A 26868-nucleotide genomic window follows, 5' to 3' on the forward strand; every position below is an offset into this window, starting at 1 on the left:
CTGTTTAATACCATCTCCGACCTCACTACTACTGTTAGGTGGCCTGTACACAACTCCCACCAGCGTCTTCTGCCCCTTAGTGTTACACAGCTCTACCCATATCGATTCCACATCTTCCCGGCTTATGTCCTTCCTTTCTATTGCGTTAATCTCCTCTTTAACCAGCAACGCCACCCCACCTCCCCTTCCTTCATGTCTATCCCTCCTGAATATTGAATATCCCTGAACGTTGAGCTCCCATCCCTGGTCACCCTGGAGCCATGTCTCTGTGATCCCAACTATATCATAATCATTAATAACAATCTGCACTTTCAATTCATCCACCTTATTACGAATGCTCCTTGCATTGACACATAAAGCCTTCAGGCGCTCTTTTACAACTCTCTTAGCCCTTATACAATTATGTTGAAAAGTGGCCCTTTTTAATGCTTGCCCTGGATTTGTCAGCCTGCCACTATTACTTTTCTCCTTAGTACTTTTTGCTTCTACCCTCACTTTACACCCCTCTGTCTCTCTGCACTGATTCCCATCCCCCTGTTGTGAACTAACCTTCTCACGCCTAGCCTCTTTAATTTGATTCCCACCCCCCAACCATTCTAGTTTAAAGTCACCTCAGTAGCCCCCGCTAATCTCCCTGCCAGGATATTGGTCTCCCTAGGATTCAAGTGTAACCCGTCCTTTTTGTACAGGTCACGCCTGCGCCAAAAGAGGTCCCAATGATCCAAAAACTTGAATCCCTGCCCCCTGCTCCAATCCCTCAGCCACGCATTTATCCTCCACCTCATCGCATTCCTACTCTCACTGTCGCGCAGCACAGGCAGCAATCCTGAGATTACTACCTTTGCGGTCCTTTTTCTCAACTCCCTTCCTAGTTCCCTATATTCTCCTTTCAGGACCTCATCCCTTTTCCTACCTATGTCATTGGTACCTATATGTACCACGACCTCTGGCTCCTCACCTTCCCACTTCAGGATATATTGGACACGATCAGAAATATCCCGGACCCTGGCACCAGGGAGGCAAACTACCATCCGGGTCTCTGGACTGCGTCCACAGAATCGCCTATCTGACCCCCTTACTATCGAGTCCCATATCACAACTGCCCTCCTCTTCCTTGCCCTACCCTTCTGAGCTACAGGGCCAGACTCTGTGCCGGAGGCACGGCCACTGTCGCTTCCCCCGGGTAAGCTGTCCCCCCTCAACAGTACTCAAACAGGAGTACCTGTTGTTAAGGGGCACAGCCACCAGGGTACTCCCTATTACCTGACTTTTCCCCTTCCCCCTCCTAACCGTGACCCACTTGTCTGCCTCCCGTGGCCCCGGCGTGACCACCTGCCTGCAACTCCTCTCTATCACCTCCTCACTCTCCCTGACCAGACGAAGGTCATCGAGCTGCAGCTCCAGTTCCGTAACGCGGTCCCTTAGGAGCTGCAACTCGATGCACTTGGTGCAGATGTAGACGTCCGGGAGGCTTGGAGACTCCAGGGCCTCCCACATCCGACACCGAGAACAGCAAACTGCCCTCACACTCATACTGCCCCTCTCCTCAAATAACAACAGAAAATGAATGCCAAACCTTCCTCGCCTCGCCCGTTTCCACCTAAGCCCGTTGAGCCGAAGCCCTTAAGCCTTCACTCTGCTCTGAATTAAGTAAGCAACAATTAAAACTATGCAGTGCTTAGCAACTGCAAATACCTTAAAATCTAAAAGTTAAAACACAGAAAAACATAGAAAACCTACAGCACAATACAGGCCCCTCGGTCCACAATGCTGTGCTGAACACGTACACGTAGTTGAAGTCCCTCATTGGATTCTCCAAGCAGAACAATTCATTCACAACGCAAAATTCTTTGAAAAGCTTTATTCATAAACAAACCCGACATTGATAGTGTCGCTTAGATTGATAAAAGTCTGAGTTTGCCGGCTTTCTTCTTCCTGGAGGGATGTGCCAAATTAATAATGACCGGGAGCTTAGCATCCAAATGTGTGCATCTGCCAACTTCATCTGTACATCAAAACTGAATAACTAAGGTTAGAGTAACCTTGATTCTGGAGTGATTGGGTTGAATAGCTTCTCATTCATCTTGTAGATTAGTTCTATTCCAGCTGAAAGCTTGGTGGTTTTTTTTCGCTGTGACATTGCAGCTAGATAGTGCAACTATCAAACAAAATAAGAAGAAAAAACTGTGCTGAAGAACAAGATCTGTGCCAAATGCCTTTCCATCTCTCTTTCTTTTATTAGAGCATACAAAGGAACATACAAGTTGCGAGCAGAAATAGGACAAACAATCCTTTATGCCAGTTCTCTCATGCAATAAGATCATGACTAACCTCTGAGATCTATCAATGTGTGACGGAGAGTATATTAACTAGTTGCATCACAGTCTGGTTTGGAAACATGAATAGCTACAAAATGTGATACAGACAAGTCCATCATGGATAAAGCCCTGCACACCACTGAGCACACCTACACAGATGCTGCTTTCTTGTGACAGCACGCCACCACCCAGGTCATGCTCTCTTCTCACTGCTGCCATCAGGAAGGTGGTACAAGAGCCTCAGGACTAACACCACCAGGTTCAGGAACAGTTAGTACTCAGCTATCATGCTCTTGAACCAGAGGGGATAACTTTATTTGCTCGTCACTGAAATGTTCCAACAGCCAATGGACTCACTATCTCATGTTCTCAATACTTATTGCTTATTTATTAGTATTATTTCTTTTTTTCTGTATTTGAATAAATTGTTGTCTTTTGTTTGTCGTGCTGGGTGCAGTCTTTCATTGATTCTACTGTGTTTTTTGTATTTACTATGAATGCCTGCAAGAAACAGGCTTGAATACGATGACATATCTGAACTTTGATAGTAAATTTACTTTGATTATTTCTACAAGGAGTCACTTCTCAATTCCTTGCCTATCAAGTCTCTGTTTTGAAAATATTCAAAACTCTGCTTCTACTGCCCTTTGGACATGAGAGTTGCTAAAAGTTTCGATCTTTTGAGAGAAAAATTAAAATGGTGATCTTTAGTTCTGAACTCAGCCAACAGAGGAGACATCTAACTCCATTGCTACTCTTCAACACCCTTGAGATTTCTTTAAGTTTGAAGTGAAAAGTAAATTTATTAAAGTACATATATGTCACCATATATACAATCCTGAGAGTCATCTTCTTGCAGGCATACACAGCAAATCCAAGAAATATACAATAGAATGAATGACAGACTGCACCCAACAGGACAGATAAACAACCAATAAGGTAACAAATTGCTCAAATACAGAAATACAGAGATTCTTGAGCCCTCTTGAATGCACTGCTCTTTTGAGGTCTATCCACAGATTCTCGATGATGTTTAAGTCGGGACTGTGAGGGCGATGGCAAAACCTTCAGCTTGCGCCTCTTGAGGTAGTCCATTGTGGATTTTGAGGTGTGTTTAGGATCATTGTAGAAGCCATCCTCTTTTCATCTTCAGCTTTTTTACAGACGGTGTGATGTTTGCTTCCAGAATTTGCTGGTATTTAATTCAATTCATTCTTCCCTCTACCAGAAATGTCATTGCTCATTGCGGCCAAAAAGTTCTATTTTAACTACATCAGTCCACAGGGCTTGTTTCCAAAATGCATCAGGCTTGTTTAGATGTTCCTTTGAACCTTTTGAATAGAACTTTTTGGCCGCAATGAGAAAAGGTACGTTTGGAGAAAAAAGGATGCAGAATTTCATGGAAAGAACTCCTCTCCAACTGTTAAGCATGGGGGATGGATCTATCATGCTTTGGGCTTGTGTTGTAGCCAGTGGCACGGGGAACATTTACTGGTAGAGGGAAGAATGAATTCAATTAAATACCAGCAAATTCTGGAAGCAAACATCACACAGTCTGTAAAAAAGCTGAAGATGAAAAGAGGATGGCTTCTACAACAGGATAATGAACCTAAACACACCTCAAAATCCACAATGGACTACCTCAAGAGGCACAAACTGAAGGTTTTGCCATGGCCCTCACAGTCCCCTGACCTAAACATCATGAAGAATCTGTGGATAGACCTCAAAAGAGCAGTGCATGGAAGATGGCTCAAGAATCTCACAGAACCAGAAGCCTTTTGCAAGGAAGAATGGGCTAAAATCCCCAAAGAAGAATTAAAAGACTTTTAGCTGGCTACAGAAAGCATTTACAAGCTGTGATACTTGCCAAAGGGGGTGTTACTAAGTACTGCCATGCAGGGTGCCCAAACTTTTGCTTCGGGCCCTTTTCTTTTTTTGTTATTTTGAAACTGTAAAAAATGGAAATAAAAAGTAATCTTGCTTAAAATATTAAAGAAATGCGTCATCTTTAACTTTATGCCTTTTGGAAATCAGTTCGTCTTTTATTCGCTTAGCTATTCACAGTGACAGAAATTTTGACCAGGGGTGCCCAAACTTTTGCATGCCACTGTATGTGTTGGATGCCAGGACAGATCTTCTGAAATAATAACACTGAGGAATTTAAAGTTGCTGACCCTCTCCACCTCTAATACCTCCAATAATTAGCTCATGGACCTCCATTTTCCTCCTCCTAAAGTCAATAATCAGCTTCTTGGTCTCAGTGACACTGAGTGAGAGGCTGTTGTGGCACCACTCAGCCAGATTTTCAATCTCCCTCCTATATGCTGATTCGTAGCCACCTTTGATTCAGCCAATAACAGTGGTGTCATCAGCAAACTTAAATATGGCATTGGAGCTATACTGAGCTACACAGTCATTAGTGTAAAGTGAGTAGGCAGGGGGCTAAGCACACAGCTCTGTGGTGCATCTGTGCTGACGGAGATTGTGGAGGAGACGTTATTGTCAATCTGAACTGAGTGGGGTCGGCAAGTGAGGAAATCGAGGTTCCAATTGCACAAGGATTTTCACCGAAATCATCTCTTGCTTTCCTAAGCTTCAGAGCACACACTAAAATAATACCATTTTAACTACCTTTCATTTCAATCTCAAAACCCCATCACTGAACATGTATAATTTATGTAAATTTGTGTTCTTTATGTTGGTCATGTTTGTAATGTGCAGTGCTGCTGCAAAAGGCCAATTTTAATGGCATTTATAACCTGGGCATGTATGGCCATGATAAAACACTTGAAATTGTTTGGCGGGCAAATGGTGAGCCTGCAGAGAGGGGTAGAGAAGGGCAAGGACACAATGAAGGTCCAGCACAAAGCGTTCTTGTAAACAAGTAAACATGATTCAGTGATCCAGACAAATAGGATCACAAACGGACTATTTGAACTGCTCTTAAGATAACTGCTCATTGCTTTTGGCTATACATGAGGCTGGATCACTTTAGATTTGTCTGAACATCCTATTGAAAATGACAAAATATGTTAACAAACATACACATTTTATTCTTCCTGCAGTGTTCATACCAAGATAAAGGAAACTGTGGTAAACTAAACATCTTCAGCTCCATTCTTAATGCTAAAAAAATTCCATTATTTGAAACCACATGCAGACAAAATGTAGGAATTAAATTAGGCAATTTCTCTATTACATTAGCAAGCAACAAATCCAATGTAATGCACGAAAATGCAATGAGCAATATCATTGAGAAAGAAACAGTTAACATAAAGCCTAAGATACAAAGTCAGTATCTGCAGACCCAAGGAAGAATATTTATTGATAAAAACTATTTCTGTAAGTCTTCACTTTTAAGAATTCTGAAAACAAATGCATCTATGAACTTTTTTAGCTGTAAATAGCACTACTGGTAAAACCAACCCTACTTTAAAACCAGCACTGACATAATTCTCTATAAAGAGACAGCAGAAAAAACAATAATAATAGTAAATACGCTACTGCAGATATTGAACATTAAATGAAAAAAAACAAATGCTGCAGCAGACATTCAAGTCAGGCAGTATCTGAAAACTTAGATTATTTTATCTCTGTACATAATGCAGCCTATCCATTAAGTCAATGGCAAAGAGAATACATGATGTGCTACATATGTTCTCTTTTTGCTTGAATATGTAGACTTTGCTTCTATCTTTGGGAAAATAACAAAAATGCACAAATACCATATTGGCAAAAATTCCAACTATACTAATCTGTTTTAAAGTGAACCAGAAAATCCAGTGAATCTATTAAACTGAGGAGATAATTAGTTTGGGATTTTCAGAGATTGGGCCTTTGCAACTGAATGGAGCACCACAAAAACTATGGGTATGAAAAGGCCAAAATTTGGTGGAGGACAGAAATATCTCAGGGTTATAAAATGGAATAAGATTACAGAGCTGCATTAGTTTATAACAAGTGTCACAGAAAAGAACATTGAAAAATTACTGTTGGTAAAACAATTTTTCCATCAATTCAATTTGTATACTGTTTTTAAATTACTTTTGCATGTAATAATCTGATTACTTAAATTGATTACAAGCCTGCTGTCACTAAAAGGAAAATCAGTACTGAAAACACAGTATTTAGCAATTTGCAATAAATCTTCCCAAAAGTAGCACATCAGTTCCACAGGATGTATTTTCTCATAATAAGACACCTACATATTATCTTGGCACACTGCCATGATGCAGCATTCTATTTAGCACTATTTACAGCCCTCACTAATTGAAATTTGTATCCTTCCAATCAAAATAAATTACAAAAGCCCTTCTACAGCCTCAAAGTATCAAAGCTGTTAAAAATGTCTCGAAATGAATGAACTGCTGATTTTCAATAAGAAAATGCAAATTTTTTTTTCATGCCAGCTTAATTCCTAGTATGTTTTAAAGATGATTTTGATACATAACAGAATACAAGGTAAAATACAAGGTCAGGAGGGCTAAAAGAAGACATGAGGTTGCCTTGGCAGTCAAAGTGAAGGATAATCCAAAGAGCTTTTACAAGTATATTAAGAGCAAAAGGATTGTAAGGGATAAAATTGGTCCTCTTGAAGATCAGAGTGGTCGGCTTTGTGCGGAACCAAAGGAAATGGGGGAGATCTTAAATAGGTTTTTTGCGTCTGTATTTACTAAGGAAGCTGGCATGAAATCTATGGAATTGAGGGAATCAAGTAGTGAGACCATGGAAACTGTACAGATTGAAAAGGAGGAGGTGCTTGCTGTCTTGAGGAAAATCAAAGTGGATAAATCCCCAGGACCTGACAGAGTGTTCCCTCGGACCTTGAAGGAGACTAGTGTTGAAATTGCGGGGGCCCTGGCAGAAATATTTAAAATGTCGCTGTCTACGGGTGAAGTGCCGGAGGATTGGAGAGTGGCTCATGTTGTTCCGTTGTTTAAAAAAGGATCGAAAAGTAATCCGGGAAATTATAGGCCGGTGAGTTTAACGTCAGTAGTAGGTAAGTTATTGGAGGGAGTACTAAGAGACAGAATCTACAAGCATTTGGATAGACAGGGGCTTATTAGGGAGAGTCAACATGGCTTTGTGCATGGTAGGTCATGTTTGACCAATCTGTTGGAGTTTTTCGAGGAGGTTACCAGGAAAGTGGATGAAGGGAAGGCAGTGGATATTGTCTACATGGACTTCAGTAAGGCCTTCGACAAGGTTCCGCATGGGAGGTTAGTTAGGAAAATTCAGTCGCTAGGTATACATGGAGAGGCGGTAAATTGGATTAGACATTGGCTCGATGGAAGAAGCCAGAGAGCGGTGGTAGAGAATTGCTTCTCTGAGTGGAGGCCTGTGACTAGTGGTGTGCCACAGGGATCAATGCTGGGTCCATTGTTATTTGTCATCTATATCAACGATCTGGATGATAATGTGGTAAATTGGATCAGCAAGTTTGCTGATGATACAAAGATTGGAGGTGTAGTAGACAGTGAGGAAGGTTTTCAGAACCTGCAGAGGGACTTGGACCAGCTGGAAAAATGGGCTGAAAAATGGCTGATGGAGTTTAATACTGACAAGTGTGAGGTATTGCATGTTGGAAGGACAAACCAACGTAGAACATACAGGGTTAATGGTAAGGCACTGAGGAGTGCAGTGGAACAGAGGGATCTAGGAATAACAGATACAAAATTCCCTAAAAGTGCCGTCACAGGTAGATAAGGTCTTAAAGAATGCTTTTGGTACATTGGCCTTTATTAATCGAAGTATTGAGTATAAGAGCTGGAATGTTATGATGAGGTTGTATAAGGCATTGGTGAGGCCGAATCTGGAGTATTGTGTTCAGTTTTGGTCACCAAATTACAGGAAGGATATTAATAAGGTTGAAAGAGTGCAGAGAAGGTTTACAAGGATGTTGCTGGGACTTGAGAAACTCCATTACAGAGAAAGGTTGAATAGGTTGGGACTTTATTCCCTGGAGCATAGAAGAATGACGGGAGATTTGATAGAGGTATTTAAAATTATGATGGGTATAGATAGAGTGAATGCAAGCAGGCTTTTTCCACTGAGGCAAGGGGAGAAAAAAAAACAAGAGGACATGGGTTAAGGGTGAGGGGGGAAAAGTTTAAAGCAAACATTAGGGGGGGCTTCTTCACACAGAGAGTGGTGGGAGCATGGAATGAGCTGCCAGACGAGGTGGTAAATGCAGGTTCTTTTTTAACATTTAAGAATAAATTGGACAGATACATGGATGGGAGGTGTATGGAGGGATATGGTCCGTGTGCAGGTCATTGGGACTAGGCAGAAAATGATTCGGCACAGCCAAGGGCCAAAGGGCCTGTTTCTGTGCTGTAGTTTCTATGGTTCTATGGTAATGATTTTTGACCTTGTTTGCTTTTAAATTTATGACCAATACGGAAGACAAAGTTGCAGGCACTGTTACATAAAATATATAGCACAGAAATTGGTCAGTCATGACTACATTTATGCTCCAGAAGAGCACGTCTTCACCCCTCCAGAGTATCATTCTATATTTATTCTGTTACCTCCTGGGATTTTCCCTTAAAGCCCGTGTCTGTCTTACTACTCCTGGTAGGTGATGTCTACACCAGATTCTCACCTTCCCTCCATGAAGAGCTTTCACCCAAATACAATAAATTTTAATCAAAGTGTCATGCATATTTCATCCAAAAAAATTACAGTGAACTCCAAGAATCATAATTAAAATTAACAAAAAACTGGGTCAATTTTTACTGCTAAGTTTTGAGATTTTCTTTTTATTTTAGCTGTTTTCTGCAAAAAGCAGTGTGTCCTGCTAGTAAAAGTGTTTTGGCTTCGGCTAAAGGAGCTATGTTGTCCAACTTGGGACAATCAGGTTTGTCTGTGTACGTGCTGCAACTCAGCTTTCTGAAGGACAGTAGTCTGGTTTAGTGTCTTTTAGTGGGAGTGGGGCACAAGGGAGGATGCCTGCAAAATGCTGCCCGAAGTAAGAAGTCCTTTGTGCAGAAGAATGGCTCCAAGGAGGAAGCACCAATACTTCTGAGTTAGCAGTTTGTTCGAGATTGTCTTCAAGGGAAGTCCATACTGTGGCTGGTAACTTTCATGCAGACGTGGGTTTAGTATGTGAGTACAGCTATTCACCCGGCAACTTCAAAAATGAGCTCCAATGTTTACAAGCACATTGGACTGGTTTAACTGTAAAGGGCCTTTTATTTTTCTTTTCTTTTTCTGTCAGCTGTTTATTAGTCATACTTTATTGATCCCGGGGGGGAATTGGTTTTCGTTAGTTGCACCATAAATAATTAAATAGTAATAAAACCACAAATAATTAAATAGTAATATGTAAATTATGCCAGGAAATAAGTCCAGGACCAGCCTATTGGCTCAGGGTGTCTGACCCTCCAAGGGAGGAATTGTAAAGTTTGATGGCCACAGGCAGGAATGACTTCCTATGACGCTCTGTGTTGCATCTCAGTGGAATGAGTCTCTGGCTGAATGTACTCCTGTGCCCACCCAGTACATTATGGGATGGGAGACATTGTCCAAGATGGCATGCAACTTGGACAGCATCCTCTTTTCAGACACCACCATCAGTGAGTCCAGTTCCATCCCCACAATATCACTGGCCTTACAAATGAGTTGTTGATTCTGTTGGTGTCTGCTACCCTCAGCCTGCTGCCCCAGCACACAACAGCAAATGTGATTGCACTGGCCACCACAGACTCGTAGAACATCCTCAGCATCGTCCGGCAGATGTTAAGGGACCTCAGTCTCCTCAGGCAATAGAGACGGCTCTGACCCTTCTTGTAGACAGCCTCAATGTTCTTTGATCAGTCCAGTTTATTGTCAATTCGTATCCCCAGGTATTTGTAATCCTCCACCATGTCCACACTGACCCCCTGGATGGAAACAGGGGTCACCGGTACCTTAGCTCTCCTCAGGTCTACCACCAGTTCCTTAGTCTTTTTCACATTAAGCTGCAGATAATTCTGCTCACACCATGTGACAAAGTTTCCTACCGTAGCCCTGTACTCAGCCTCATCTCCCTTGCTGATGCATCCAACTATGGCAGAGTCATCTGAAAACTTCTGAAGATGACAAGACTCTGTGCAGTAGTTGAAGTCCGAGGTGTAAATGGTGAAGAGAAAGGGAGACAAGACAGTTCCCTGTGGAGCCCCAGTGCCGCTGATCACTCTGTCGGACACACAGTGTTGCAAGCACACGTGCTGTGGTCTGCCAGTCAGGTAATCAAGAATCCATGACACCAGGAAAGCACCCACCTGCATCACTGTCAGCTTCACCCGCAGCAGAGCAGGACGGATGGTGTTGAACGCACTGGAGAAGTCAAAAAACATGACCCTCACAGTGCTCGCTGGCTTGTCCAGGTGGGCGTAGACACGGTTCAGCAGGTAGACGATGGCATCCTCAACTCCTAGTCGGGGCTAGTAAATATACTTCCTTTATGATGCTGGTTAATGTTGGTAAATATACTTCCTTTATAATTTTGTGCCCGTCATTTCTTGGCAACTGATAATTGTGTATGAGGTAGTATTTACACAGCATTCGCTACAATCAATGCTCCTTAACTAGAACATACCAACTTTCCTGTTTGGTTGAACCTCAAATCATACTGACCTTAGATGCACATTGCTTATAAAAGGTGGCCTTCGCACCGCTGAGTCATGTGGCTGTTAGCAGAGTTAGCTAATGAGCCGAGTTTGTATATGAGCCCAGTGAGAGGGTTGCATGTGGGGGCTTGTCTAGGATCTGACACTGTGTGAATGCTCTACAAGCAGTTTCTTTGTGTGTTAAAGTCAGTGTTTAAACTAGTGTTTGTGGAAAGTAAGGTGTGTCGTAATTGAGGTACTTTATTATGGATGCCCCAGAGATTAAGGCTTGGTACGATTCTGAAAGCATATCCATGAGCAACGCTTGTGTTCTGAGTGGGACGGATGTTTGAATTCCTGCCAAACTGCTACCTAGAGTGCTGAGTTCTGTACAGGTGTCCCCTGCTTTTCGAACGTTCGCTTTATGAAACCTCACTGTTACGAAAGACCTACATTAGTTCCCTGTTTTCGCTAACAGAAGGTGCTTTCACTGTTACCAGAAAAGCAGCGCGTGATAAAAGGCAGCACGCAAAAAAAAGCAGCGCACGCCCCGAGCAGCCGCTCTCCCCCGGATTCGGAACGGCATTCTAGCCGGCACTGCTTAAACACATGCCTGTGAGCAGCTGTTAGAAAGATGGGTTCTAAGGTATCGGAAAAGCCTAAAAGAACTCGTAAGGGTGTTACATTTAGCGTAAAACTAGACATAATTAAGAGTTTCGATCGAGTTGAACAAAGTAAGGACAAAGTGAGTTTGGCTTGTGGAAGATGACGAAGATGACGTTGAAGAGGTTTTGGCATCCCATGACCAAGAACTGATAGATGAAGAGCTGATGCTATTGGAAGAGGAAAGGATAACAATTGAAACCGAATGCAGTAGCGAACGGACCGAAAGTGAAGTCGGCCAGAAACTGAACGTGAAGCAACTGCGTGAGATTTTCGCTGCAACGATAAGTACGACTTTAATTTTGAAAGGGTATGTCGGTTTAGGGCATATTTGCAAGATGGTTTACAAAGAACTGTATAATAGAAAAATGCGCGAGGCTCAGCAGTCAAGCACACTGTCGTTTTTCAAGCCTTCCACATCAGCCACAGCTGACGACAAACCTTGACCTTCGACATCGAGGCAGGCAAACATAGAACAAGATGACCTTCCTGGCCTGATCAATGATGAGATGACACCCGTGTCCCACCACCCCAACCCCCAGGCCGCGGACAGATACCAATTCACGTAGAATGCAGCAGTAGCCAGGAGGCACCCAGCACATCTTTAAGAAAAAAAAGCCAAAATAAACAAGCTAATTAATTAGGTGCCGCCCGACATGTAAATGTCAGCCTAGATCAGAGGCGACGCAATCGGCAATCGCCTCTGATCTGGGCTGACATTTACGTGCCGGACGGCACCTAATTAATTAGCTTGTTTATTTCAGCTTTTTTCTTAAAGATCTGCTGGATGCGTCCCAACTACCACTGTACCCCTGCATGCTTCGTGGATCGGTATGGTTCGCTGCATGGAGGGTGGGGGCCATTGCACCACCCCAACCTCCGCCAACTCAGCCTAACACACCATCATCAGTGTGCTCGGTGCTGTCCCAATTCCAGTAAGTGACACTACACTGTACATACATTATTTCTACTTTATATCGGCTGTGTATTTTTGTGTGTTATTTGGTACGATTTGGCAGCTTCATAACTTAAAGGTTACTGGAGAGCGCTTGTGTGAGATTTTCTGCCGACGGCGCTTGTGCCGTGTTTCTGCCGACAGCGCTTGCATGAGATTTTCGCTACGGAGAACAGTGCAGCAATGATTGTGGAAAAGTACAAGGTATTTCTACTTTATATAGGCTGTGTATTCATCATATCATTCCTGCTTTTAATATATGTTACTGTTATTTTAGGTTTTATGTGTTATTTGGCATGATTTGACAGGTTATTTTTGGGTCTGCGAATGCTCAAATTTTTCCCATAGAAATAAATGGTAATTGCTTCTTCGCTTTATGACATTCCGGCTTACGAACCGTTTCATAGGAACGCCCTACCTTCCGATGGCGGGGGAAAACTGTAAAAGTATTGGGGAAAGTTATGCTGATAGAATGGTGTTTTGACCAATCAGCTGATAAGGATGTCATGTTAGGCCAGACTACCAGTGACGTGATTGAAATTGTGCTGCCCAATAAGATAGAGGCACCTGGAAAGGTGGAGCCATGGCCAGTTCATAGCTCTAGAGAAGTGGGGTATGCAGCTAAGGGTGAAGACTTTACAGCCAAGTGTTCTTGTTGCTGCAAAGTGAGGGGAAGTCATAGTCATAGTCTTACTTTATTGATCATGGGGGAAATTGGTTTTCGTTACAGTTGCACCATAAATAATAAATAGTAATAGAACCATAAATAGTTAAATAGTAATATGTAAATTATGCCAGTAAATTATGAAGTAAGTCCGGGACCAGCCTATTGGCTCAAGGTGTCTGATCCTCCAAGGGAGGAGTTGTAAAGTTTGATGGCTACAGGCAGGAGTGACTTCCTATGACGCTCTGTGTTGCATCTAGGTGGAATGAGTCTCTGGCTGAATGTACTCCTGTGCCCACCCAGTACATTACATAGTGAATGGGAGACATTGTCCAAGATGGCATGCAGTTTAGACAGCATCCTCTTTTCAGACACCACCGTCAGAGAGTCCAGTTCCATCCCCACAACATCACTGGCCTTACGAATAAGTTTGTTGATTCTGTTGGTGTCTGCTACCCTCAGCCTGCTGCCCCAGCACACAACAGCAAACATGATAGCACTGGCCACCACAGACTCGTAGAACATCCTCAGCATCGTCCAGCAGATGTTAAAGGACCTCAGTCTCCTCAGGAAGTAGAGACGGCTCTGACCTTTCTTGTAGACAGCCTCAGTGTTCTTTGACCAGTCCAGTTTATAGTCAATTCGTATCCCCAGGTATTTGTAATCCTCCACCATGTCCACACTGACCCCCTGGATGGAAACAGGGGTCACCGGTACCTTAGCTCTCCTCAGGTCTACCACCAGTTCCTTAGTCTTTTTCACATTAAGCTGCAGATAATTCTGCTCACACCATGTGACAAAGTTTCCTACTGTAGCCCTGTACTCAACCTCATCTCCCTTGCTGATGCATCCAACTATGGCAGAGTCATCCGAAAACTTCTGAAGATGACAAGACTCTGTGCAGTAGTTGTCATTATTGCAGTAGTTGTCATTGCAGTAGTTGTGCAAGGAGTTGTCAGAGAAGAGGTCTAATAAGTCCTTCAGTTGTTGCTTTAAGGTCTGAGCTGGTTTTGGTTATGACATCACTGGCTGATAAATGGCAAGGTGTACCTGCAGAGAGCTGAGCATGTCACTGGAGTTAGGCCCACACGCAGTGCAGAAGAAAACAATTCCTGGGCTGAGTAGACATCTCAGTTACTGAATGAATAGCAGTGCTCAGATAATATGAAAAAACAGAACCTGGTAGAGTTTAAAGGGTCCAGCGGCTCATATAGTGAGGTTCCTAAAGGCAGAAACCCCATTAGCCACATCAGCCAATCACACACAAGCTCTGAAAGATGCTTTTGGCACTACTGAAAGTTCAGCCAATCTTATGTTGAAATTGAGGCACACATTCCAGGGGGAAGGAGAGAGCTGTCTGCCTAACTTTTCCGGTTGGAAAAGCTGCTGCAGGGTTTGGGCCACAAAGGGAACATTCAACTGTCTGAGAGAAATTGCTTGAGGGTGGAGCAACTTGTGAAGGGCACACTGTCACATGATGTGATTGCTCTACGTATTCGAACGATCCACAAGGTGTGCCCTCCTCCATCTTTTACCGAGTTACTCAGGGAAGACAGAGAGGAGGAAAACATGATTGAGAAGTGGTACATTTCCAAAAGCAGTGCAGGGTCTTCAGTGGTAGCCTCTGTTGCTAAAGTGACCCCCTATACCACGGAGATAGATAGACCTTTTGAGGAATGAGGTGAAAAGCCTTTGAGCTGAACTAACTCGATGGATATCTGCTAATGTTTCAGCTAAACGTGACACGTGCTTTGGGAAACCCAACCCACCTGTAGGACTTGCTATGCAGAGGAATGCTGCTAAAAAGGGTCTTTTGACTAAAGAGGCGACTGGTATTTTCTGTTTCAGCTGTGGAGAAGATGGACATTTCAAAGGAAACTGTGAGGGACAGCAAAATCTTCAAGAAGTCAGTGTTTAGTCACAGAGGAAAAGAAGCAAAACTACAGAGGGACCCAGTAAAGGCACAGCCTAGCATCTCAGAGAACACATTCCAATCAGTGTATTAAAGGAAATTATAAAGTGCAAAACACTATTTCTGCAGGTTTAGTGGGACCAAGCTCTGATGTATCTATATTGATGGAAGGTATTGATGCTAGAGCCATACTGGACACAGCTTCTCAAATTATTTTATAGATCCTTTTACAGCCAGTATTTGACGCATTTACCATTGATGCCTCTCAGTGCCCTTGAGATTTGGAGGCTCAGTACTGATGAGTACCCGTACGATGGCAAAACCAGAGTTTTTGGAAGCAGATGTTGGAGTAACTGAGACTATTGATACACCAGTGTTGGTCTGCCCAGATCCAGTTGAAAAAGATGAAATTTCTATTCTTGTAGAAACAAATACTCCCATTGTGAGAAGGATTGCGGGAGCATTAAAGGAGAGAAATGGGGAGAATATTTTGAAAATTTTGTTCATTCAGCTGGTGTTCAGAGTTGCTTTTGAGACGTTCCTCCTGAGCAAAATGCTCATTCTGCTGAGCATTAATCAGGAACAGTGTGGTACATCCAGTCTATTCGTTTGTTAAAGTTGAAATGTTGGTAAATATACTTACTTCATAATTTTTTGCTGGTGTACGATCTATCATTTCTTCGTGACCGATAATTGTGTATGGGGTGGTATTTACTCAGCATTCATTACTATCAATAGTCCTTAACCGGAGCATCCCAACTTTTCTGTTTGGTTGAACCCAAATCATACTGACCCTAGACATATATTCCTTCTGAAAGGTAACTTTCTCAGTATGTAGCTGTTAACAAAGTTAGCTAATGAGCCAAGCTTGTAAGAGGGTTTGTGACAGAGCTGGACTTGATGGTGCAAATCTATGATTAAATTAAAGAACTGCAACCCTTGAGCAGGTCAGGCAGCATACGCCAAAGGGGAGTGATTCTTTATTCGGAAATGGAGAAATAAGAAATGCGCTTCTTATTTAAGTTGCAGAGAGCAGAAGGGTAGAAAAAACAAATGGAATATCTGTGATAGGTGCAAGTATTGTCCAGATGACAATACTTCCGGAGCCATATAGGGGCAATTAATGAATGATAAGATGAATAGGGGCAATTATAAAGATAATAATATACAAAAAAAAGGCATAATGCACTGGGAGAGGCACAACAGACCAATTATTAGAAACCTGGAACAAAAGAGAACACTATAAATACTTAGCAGATCAAGTGGTATCAGTGGAGAGAAAAAGAGACAGAAAAAGTTAAAACAGTTTCTGACAAATGGAAAAGGTGTTATCTAAAATTGTAGAATTCAATATTGTATCCCATAGGTTGCAATGTGTCCAGACAGATGTGACAGGTTCTCAAGCTTGGATAGAACTTCATTGGAAAATATAGGCACCTCCAATTATGTCACTACCTTATCCTAACTTTTCTCACCAGAATACAAAACATACTTGTTCCTTATTTCTCTAATTCTGATGAAGGATTATTGGCCCTGTAACACTGTTTCTCTTTCTGAAGTGCTGCCTGACCTTTTGAACATTTCCAGTATTTTCTACTTTATCTTGTGTCCATTGACATTTCATAAAATATTTGTTTTATTTCTAATCTGTACAGCTAAATTTCATATAATCACAATGGCAAAAGATGAGGAACTTGCATTTTCACAAATAGCAGGTTGAATAAAACTTGCATAAATGCAAGAAAACCATTGTATATTTCAATTTCCTCAATCCGCTTCTGCTCTCTAAACCAGCCTCTATGTTGGGCAGCACTGGGCTCAATAAATAATACTACATGATAAAACAGAAAGAAAACGGTCAACATTTCTTTTACTGATTATTTAAAAAGCCACTGAAAATTAATGCACATGAAAGATAAAAGCAAGCTTGAAGCCAGTATTTCCTTCTGATAAGTAAGCAGCTCCCAATGTCAGTCTGCTTGGTTGTGAAGTGCAAGATAACAGCATCAAACCAGCATCCAAAATAAGTGAGTCATAATTACTACCTTCAGAATGGAAAGTTAAAACGGCAGGGTGGATGGACTTCTCAAACTTTCTCCTCACTTGCATCAACAGAATGCTGTAACCAGAATTCCTGACTGCTCTATCTCAATTTCCTCAGTGCCTTTTCCTGCTTTCTTAAACTAGGACATAGTGTCAGCATTAACAGAGGACATGGAGGAATATGACACTAAAATGGGGCATGCTAATGTTTCAAGGATTTTTCGATCAAGGAACTTGCTGCTGGGTCTGTTGAAGAGCATTCAGGCTGACAAGCTGCCTCCCCCCACCCCCAGATCCCGATTACCAGGTTTTTGAAACAGGGAAGGGAGTAGTTTCATGATCTCTATATCCTCATTAAAAACAGGTTAAGACCAAGAAGTCTGGAGAGAGCTGAAGTTGTTCCATACTTTAAGGGAAAAAGGGATGATAATCCAAGAAATCGTAGGTCAACGAATCTCACTTTGGGGGGAGGAAAACTGCTGGAGAGGATTCTTATGAATAGGATTAGAGCACATTTTATAAACATGGTTAATCAGGGACCATCAACATGGCTTTGTGGGGAGTAGGTCATGTCTTGCAAACTTGACTGAAAATTTTTTTTATGATGACAAAGGTGATTGATGAGAGCAAGACAGTGGATATTCTCTACGTGGACTTCAGTAAGGTATTTGACAACGTCCCTCAATGTTTGCTGATCTTGCATAGAAAGATGCATGACAGTTTGGATTCAGAATTGGCTTGCCCATGATAGAGAGAGAGTAGCGGTGGAAAGATGTTATTCTGGCTGAATGTGTGATCAGTGATCTGGTGTTGGAATCTATGTTGCTGAAAATATATATATGAATAACTTAAAATATGGATGGGGTGGGATTGTAAGTTTACAGACAGTGTAAAATGATTAGAGTTGTGGACAGTGTAGATGGCTATCAAAGAATACAACAGGGATGTAGAGCAGCTGCAGATGTAGATGGAGAAGCGGCAGATGGCGTTAAAGCTGAGGTGTTGCACTTTGGGAAGTTAAGTGCGAGGAGAAAGTATAGTTACTAGCAGGACCCTTAACAATGTTGATGTACTGAGGGATCTTGAGGTCCAAGTCCGTAGCTACCTCAAAAGTGGCCAGACGAGTGTAGTGTAGAGGAGGAATATGGCATGCTTAATTCATTGGTCAGGGCATTGAGCATAAGGAAGTCATTTTGCAGTGATACAAAACTTTGATTAGGCTGTATATTGAGTATCGCAGTTAATTCTGGCTTTGGAAAGGGCAGAGAAGAGGTTGACTATGATGCTGTCTGAATTAGGAGAGGCTGGAGAAACTTGGGCTGTTTTCTCTGGAGTGTCAGACTGAGGGAAGGCCTGATAAAAATCTATCAAATTATGAGAAGGACAGTCAGATTAATTAGTACTTTTCCCAGGATAGAAATGTCAAATATTGAAGGACATGTATTTAAAATGAGAGGGGGAAATGTTTAGATGAGATGTTGGGCCAAGTTTCTTCCTTTTAAAAAAAAATAACAGAGTGGTAGGTGACATATGTCATGAATATGCAAGGAATGGAGAGATCTGGATAATGGACAGACAGAAGAGATATAGTTTGATTTGGCATCACGTTCAGCAGAGATATTGTGGGTCAAGGATCTGTTCCTGTGCTATACTGTTATATATTCATTGCCACTTCATTAAATACTTGATGGCATGAGAGTTATACTGTGGATCTAGGAATCCAGAGACATGTACAAGTAATGAAAAAATTTACAGTTACTTAAATGTATCGGCAATTAATAAATGGTCAGCATTGATAAAGTGATCCAATGTTCATAAAATATTCTCTGACTCCTGTCTCCTTTGACAAGAAATGAGATGTTCAAGACTTCTCACTGCCCCTCTGCTTTCTGTGGGCAAGTCAATTCTGAATCCACTCAACCAAGGACACCACGGACACCATGCCTCATGACTTTCTGCATAAGCCTACCATGGAGAACCTCATCAAATGCCTTAAAAACCCATACACACCAGCTCTACTGCTGTACCCTTATCAATTTATTAGTTGCCTCCTCTAAAAGCTCAGTCAGGCTTGTGATGCACAACCTGTCACAAATCAATGCTGACGACCCCAATAAAACTGCTTCTCTAAATGCTCATAAATCCTTTCCCTAAGAATCCTCTGCATTAGTTTGCCCATCTCCATAAAACTCACTGGTCTTTAATTCCCAGGATTATCCCTATTACAGTTCTTGGACAATGGAACACTGCCATTCTCCAATCCTCTAGCTCTACTCTTGTGGCCAGGGAAGACTCAAGGATCATCGTCAACTCTCCAGCAACCTATTCTTTTGCTTCCTGTGTAACCTGTGGTATATTCCATCGGGCCCCAGGAAATCATCTATCCTAATTTTTTTTTCAGAAGCTCCAACACTGCCTCTATCTTAACCGGAATAAAAGGGAAACGTTTAATAGGTCAGAATCAGATTTAATATCACTGGCATATGACATGAAATGTGCTATTTTACAGCAGTACATTGCAACACATACTTATTCAAATATCTTGTAATTTATAGATTTTTATTAAGTAGTGCAAAAAGAGAAAAAAGTGAGGTAGTGCACATGGGTTAATTGTCCACTCAGAAATCTGATGATGGTGGGCAAGAAGCTATTCCTGAAACAATGAAGTACCTGTACCTCCTCCTTGATGGTAGCAATGAAAAGAGGGCATACCCTGGGTGATGAGGGTCCTTAATGATGGATGTTGTCTTTTTGGGCATCGCCTTTTGAAGGTGTCCTTGATGCTTTGGAGGCTTGTGCCCATGATGGAGCTGGCTGAGTTTACAACTTCCCTGTAGCTTTTTCTGATTTTGTGCCATGGCCCCTCCGTACCAGATGGTGATGCAATCAATTAGAATGTGCTCTACGGTACATCTGTACACATTTAGATGGAGTGGCTTAGGAGGAGATAATGCGCCTAATGACAACTCCTTTGCTTGCATCTTCGGAAACAGCTTTATTTCCATCTTTAATATCTCTGTTTTTCCCTTTCAGGGTTCTTTTGAAGACCGTGACCTGGAGTTACACGCTGACTATGGTTCTTTGTGGGAATGAGACCCGCTCTCGGGGTTTCACGACTGGCCGTTATTCGGCACGCGAAGGGGACGGCCTCAGAGCTTCGCTTGCCTTCAGAGGTTCCAGATTTCATGCCTCTGGAGACCCCGGGGGGGGGGGGGGAGGGTGAAATCGGAGGTCAGTGTCCAGGCATATCAGTGTGTTGTGGGAGATGGAAAATCTAAGGCTGTGCGCCTAGAGACCCAAGATCTTTGGGCACAGAGCTCAGACACAATGATGCAATGGACTTTTAACATCGTAAACCAGCAAGTTGTTTGTTATGTCTCCCCTTTCGCTGTGAGACACCTCTTTCTCCCTTTTTAGGGAGAGAGAGAGAGAGAGCCTGTGGTATGTTGAATACCGGGTGAGCGAGTAGTCTTTGGAGTACTGCAAGTCTGTGTCTTTGCTATTGTTCTGCTCACGTTTGAGTGCTCAGTGGTGGGTGCTGATGCTTTTTTTTCCAGTGGGGGGGGGTCATTGCTTGTTGGCGCTTATGCACGGGAGGGAGGGAAGCTGGGAGGGACTGTGGGGTTCTAACATTTAACTGTCATTCACTCTTTGGGGGCGCTCCTCTGTTTTCGTGGATAGTGTGAAGAAAAAGCATTTCAGGATGTATACTGTATATGTTTCTCTGATATTAAATGTACATTTGAAACCTTTGATTTACAAGAGTCTTTGGTGACAGAGCAAGTCTTCTCAAACTCCAAATGAAATATAATCACTGCCAAGCCTTCTTTGTAATTGCATCTTTATGTTGGGTCCAGCATAGACCTTCAGAGATATTGACACTCAAGAACCTGAAACTGATTTCCAGGTGAATACCAATTAGTGGGCTGGGGGGGTTTGGGTGACCGGTTAAAATTTTGTGAAGGGAGGATTTGGGGGTGTTTGGGGTTTGCAAGTCTTTCTTTCAACTACTTATATGGTTTTCTGCATTCTCTGGCCACCCGGAGAAGACAAATGTCAGTGTTGTATTCTGCATACATACTTGATTATAAAATGAACCTTTGAACTTTTTGAACCTTTGAAACTGCTCATCCTTTCCACTGCTGATACCTTGATGTGTACTGGCGTGTTGTTTCCTTAGCTTCCCCCTTCCTGAAGTCCACAATCAATTTCTTGGTGCTCCTGACATTGAGTGAAAGGTTGTTGTTTCAATGTCACTCAACCAGCTAATCTATCTCACTCCTGTACGCCTCTTCGGCATCATCTGAAATTCTGCCAACAACAGTTGTGTCACTGGCAAATTTATAGATGGCATCTGAGCTATGTTTAGCCACACAGTTGTGGGTGTAGAAAGACTAGAGCAGCGAGCTCAGCACAAAACCTTGAGGTGTCGATTGTCAGTGAGGAAAACATGTTATTTCCAATCTGCACTAACTGTGGTCTCCCGAAGAGGAAGTTGTGGATCCAGTTTTAGAGGGAGGGGTGGGGCCGAGGATTTGGAGCTCATTTATTAGTACTAAGGGAATGGTGGTGTTGAACACCGAGCTGTCATCAACAGTCAGCTGGTGTAGGTATTGCTATTGTCTAGGTGATCCAAAGCCAAGTGAGGATCCATCTGCAATAGACCTATTGTGGCAATAGGCAAACTGCAGCAGGTCCAGGTCCTTGCTTAGGCAAGAGTTGATTCCGCCCATGACCACCCTCTCAAGGCATTTCATTACACCATCAGGGCCTGGCTCCTTGCAAGGGTTCACCATCATGAAGGATGCTCTGACATTGGCCTTTGAGACCGTGATCTCAGGGTCACCAGGTGCTGCAGGGATCTACACAGGTGTACTTTTATTCTCCATTTGAAAGCGTATATAAAAAGCATTGAGTTCACCTTGGAGTAAAGCATCACAGCTATTCATGTTGCTAGGTTTCACCTTGTAGGAAGTAATAACTTGTAAGGGCTGACCTGCATCTGATTCCAGTTCTAACTTCAATCCGAATTGATTTTGCACTCTTAAGATGGTCTTCTGTAGGTTGTACCTGGATTTCTTCTATAGTTCTGGATCTTAAATGCCACAGATCTAGCCCTCAGCAGACAATGAATCGCCTGGTTCATTCGCAGCTTTTGGTTTGGCTATGTCTGGTATGTTCTTGAAAACAGAACTGAGACAGAACTGTCACATCTGAGTAACACAATAAGTTAATCATGAAACATGCTCCCCCTCATCTACCTTTAAAAGACTCGATTGACCTGTCTTTGTGGAGAATGGTGAAACCATCAGGCTGCAGTGCTGTATCTGAAATTGCGAAAGAGAGCCATGTTTTGTGAAGCAAAGTATACAACAGTCCCTAATCTCCCTCTGGTACTTCAATCTTGCTTTGAAATCTTCAGTTTTATTTTCCAGAGACTGTACATTGGCCAGGAGGATAGTTGCAGCTGGGGTTCTAAGGCCTCTGCTTTTCAATTGTACCTGTAGACCAGTACACCTTCCATGCTTCCATTTTCGTAATGGGGAACTGCACTCACGACCTGAGACTGCTGCCAGGGTCTGTTGATCTTGAGGATCAATAGATTTTTTTTAGAACATCTTAAAATGATGTTTCTTTCTGAATTATCCATGGCTGTGGCTGGAGTAGTCCTAAATTGGAATATTTGTTGAGTCCCGTTGGAGCGGCATGCAAAGAGTCACCACTTATCAACATAATTTTCAGGACAGTATTGCTGACCTATTTATTAATAGGTCAGGACCTTATTCCTTGGAACATAAAATAATGAGGGGAGACATTATACATGCATTCACCATTACGAGGGGCATAGATGGGATGAATGCATGCACTTTTCCTCTCATGTTGGCTGACAGTAGAAATAGAGGTCATAGATTTACAGTGAAAAGTGAAATATTTAAGGGGATCTTTTGCACTCAGAAGGTGGCGTGAGTATGGAACGAGCTGCCAGAAGAAATGATAGATGTAGGTTCAACTGAAACTTGGATAGGTACATACATAGGAGAGGTACGGAGGACTATTATCTGGGTGTAGGTAGGTGAGACTAGACAGAGGACCCAGATGGGCACTGACTAGATGGGCCAAAGGGCCTGTTTGGGTGCTGCAATACTCTTATGATTCTATGACTATAAAATCACCACTTATTGAAAAAAAGTCAAGAATTATGCAGATAATACTACAATAACTCAAGTTTTGTGACCCAACTTTAGCTACACTTAACTAAACTGTACAGAAAGAATCTAACTACAATTTTCAACAGCATGTCAATGTCTCACAAGTCATCGTCATCATCTTCAAGCAGAAATATCACTGGTCCAGTCACATAAACACTGCAACTCCTAACGAAAGGGATAGTTTTGTGTATTCTTCTGCAAGGCTTCCCCGCTCCAACCCACCCAAAACTTCCCAAGGCCTTTCCAATACCTCCAGTGATAATGTGAAGAGTATGATGGAATCCGTTCCACCTACACATTGAGAACAGCACACAAGAGAAAGTTCAGAAAAATCTACAATAAAACTACCCATTCAGTGCTAGTTTGAAGACCACCTTTAAGTTTCATTCTCACCACTGCCAGCTCAGAATGGATGCAGTGGTCATTGCAATAGTCAAGGCTTCTTCACTCACACAACAAATTCTCTCATCCAGAAGGAAAACAAACGCCAGCAGACACTTAGGGGCAAAACTCACTGCAAGGCACACACGGCCCTGGAATACTGCACAGTTAGTTAATAGTCATAAGAATTTACCAATGCCCCACAAACCTGAACCAACCTTAAAGCCAATCCCAACCTCACTACCCTTCAGCATTGAAGGTGTAACATTATACGACAGCAGCGGTTAACTACCTATCCCCTCTCCCAGTACTGGCTGGACGAAAATTGCTGGCTTTGCCGTCGACGCCTGCAACCCACAAGTAGAATGGCAAACTTCCCAAGTCTTCAAAGACTGGCATTGAATGGGCTTTCCAGTTCTCCACCTTCTCTATTAACGCTGCCAAACATTCCGCACAGCTCCGTTCTATCCACATGCAACACGCACCGAAATGTTCCCTGGCTGTTACAAAGAAAATCACAACCACCTAAACCCGCATTCATTTATTTTGTATTAAGTTTAATATATCTCGCAACATCTAAAAAAAAGTGAAGTGTGTTTCTTACGGAGAATTCGCCAAGTATACTATTAAACTTTGCACATAAAAACAAATTTTTGAACTGTTGCGCTTCAACTAGGTTAGAAGATATACACGAGTGAAAGCAAAATTGATACCTTCTGGGAACTGTAGTCTATTTGCTATAGACAGAGAACCTCCGAACATAACCAGAACTACAGCTCCCAGCAAGGTACACGGCGCGGCCTACGCCCATCCTGGCACCCATATCTCCTCACCTGCTCGACTGAAGTTACTGTTACCACATTTTCGTCGTTAAATTTTTCTTTGAAGTGATCCTCACAGAAGCACCTCAGTGGCGTAGTTCCCTCCGCCATGACAATAAAAGCAGTGTAACCCTACTAGTGCCACCCTCTCTATTTCTCCGCTCAAACTCGATTCAACATGACTTCCAATCACCGGTAAATCCGACCGGAGCCCAGAAGGGACAAACCTTCGCTCTGCAACGCCCAAACGCGTTGTACGTCTCCGGAGATTGACGAGTCCCAATCTTCCGCTGCAAGTCTCCGCTTTTTGTCGGCTTTTGCCTTCTTAACCCAGGATTCGTGAAATGATCATTCCTTTCCGTACGACTATTTGAAAAGAGCAGAAACTTATAAATTTCCCCATCGAAGCATTGTTTTTCTATTCCTATAGAAATAGATAAAGTATAATTTCTTTACGATTTAACTGTTTTTAAAGGTACCTGAGAGTAGCAGTAGGACATCTGGCCCGTTCAACTGTCCCGCTCTTCATTAAAGCAACACACACAGAATACTGGAGGAACTCAACAGGCCAGGCAACATCTATGGAAAAGAGTAAAAGAGTTTCGGCGCTGAAGGGACTCCGCCCGAAAGCTCGACTGTACTCTTTTCCATAGATGCTGCCAGGCTTGCTGAGTTCCTTCAGCATTTTGTGTGTGTTGCTTGGATTTCCAGTATCTGCAGATTTTCTCTTGTTTACAAAGACAGGTAAGTCCTTTTTGAATGTGAACAATAGGCAATAGACAATAGGTGCAGGAGTAGGCTATTCGGCCCTTCGAGCCAGCACCACCATTCGCTATGATCATGGCTGATCATCCGTAATCAGTACCCTGTTCCTGCCTTCTCCCCATATCCCTTGACTCCGCTATCTTTAAGAGCTCTATCTAACTCTTTCTTGAAAGGATCCAGAGAATTGGCCTCCACGGCCTTCTGAAGCAGAACATTCCACAGATCCACAACCCTCTGTGTGAAAAAGTTTTTCCTCAACTCCATTCTAAATGGTCTACCCCTTATTCTTAAACTGTGGCCTCTGGTTCTGGACTCCCCCAACATCAGGAGCATGTTTCCTGCCTCTAGCATGTCCAATTCCCTAATAATCTTATATGTTTCAATCAGATCCCCTCTCACCCTTCTAAATTCCAGTGTATACAAGATCAGTCGCTCCAATCTTTCAACATATGACATTCCTGCCATCCCTGGAATTAACTCAGTGAACCTGCGCTGCACTCCCTCCATAGCAAGAATGTCCTTCCTCAAATTTGGAGACCAAAACTTGCACACAATACTCCAGGTGGGGTCTCACCAGGGCCTTGTACAACTGCACAAGGACCTCTTTGCTCCTATACTCAACTCCCCTTGTTATGAAGGCCATCATGCCATTAGCTTTCTTCACTGCCTGCTGTACCTGTATGCTTACTTTCAGTGACTGATGAACAAGGACACCCAGACCTCATTGTACTTCCCCTTTTTCTAACTTGACACCAGTCAGATAGTAATCTGCCTTCCTGTTCTTGCCACCAAAGTGGATAACTTCCCATGCATCTGCCCACTCACCCAACCTATCTAAGTCACCCTGTATTCTCATAACATCCTCCTCACATTTCACATTGTCACCCAGCTTTGTGTCATCTGCAAATTTGCTAATGTTACTTTTAATCCCTTCATCTAAATCATTAATGTATATTGTAAATAGCTGCAGTCCCAGCACCAAGCCTTGCGGTACCCCACTAGTCACTGCCTGCCATTCTGAAAAGGATCCGTTAATCTCTGCTCTTTGTTTCCTGTCTGCCAACCAATTTTCTATCCAAGTCAGTACCCTACCCCCAATACCATGTGCTCTAATTTTGCCCACTAACCTCCTATGTGGGACCTTATCAAAGGCTTTCTGAAAGTCCAGGTACACTACATCCACTGGCTTTTCCATGTCCATTTTCATAGTTACATTCTCAAAAAATTCCAGAAGATTAGTCAAGCATGATTTCCCCTTCGTAAATCCATGCTGACTCGGACCTATCCTGCTACTGCTATCCAAATATGCTGCTACTTCATCTTTTATTATTGACTCCAGCATCTTCCCCACCACTGATGTCAGACTAACTGGTCTATAATTACCTGTTTTCTCTCTCCCTCCCTTCTTAAAAAGGGAGATAACATTAGCTACCCTCCAATCCACAGGAACTGATCCTGAATCTATAGAACATTGGAAAATGATTATCAATGCATCCACGATTTCTAGAGCCACCTCCTTAAGTACCCTGGGATGCAGACCATCAGG

General features: G+C 42.6%; 1 protein-coding gene across 1 annotated transcript in view; it reads right to left on the reverse strand.

Moving 5' to 3' along the window:
- Positions 1-24757, reverse strand: part of fntb (farnesyltransferase, CAAX box, beta) — a 101314-nt gene extending 76557 nt beyond the window's left edge. Inside the window, exon 1 of the mRNA XM_063051739.1 lies at positions 24570-24757. Within this exon, the coding sequence (XP_062907809.1) occupies positions 24570-24668 (99 nt within the window). The 5' untranslated portion in view covers positions 24669-24757. The remainder of the gene's footprint in view (positions 1-24569) is intronic.
- Between the last annotated feature and the right edge of the window lie 2111 nt (positions 24758-26868).

Source organism: Mobula hypostoma, chromosome 1 (genome assembly GCF_963921235.1).
Source record: "Mobula hypostoma chromosome 1, sMobHyp1.1, whole genome shotgun sequence".
In the NCBI taxonomy this organism is placed as follows: Eukaryota; Metazoa; Chordata; class Chondrichthyes; order Myliobatiformes; family Myliobatidae; genus Mobula; species Mobula hypostoma.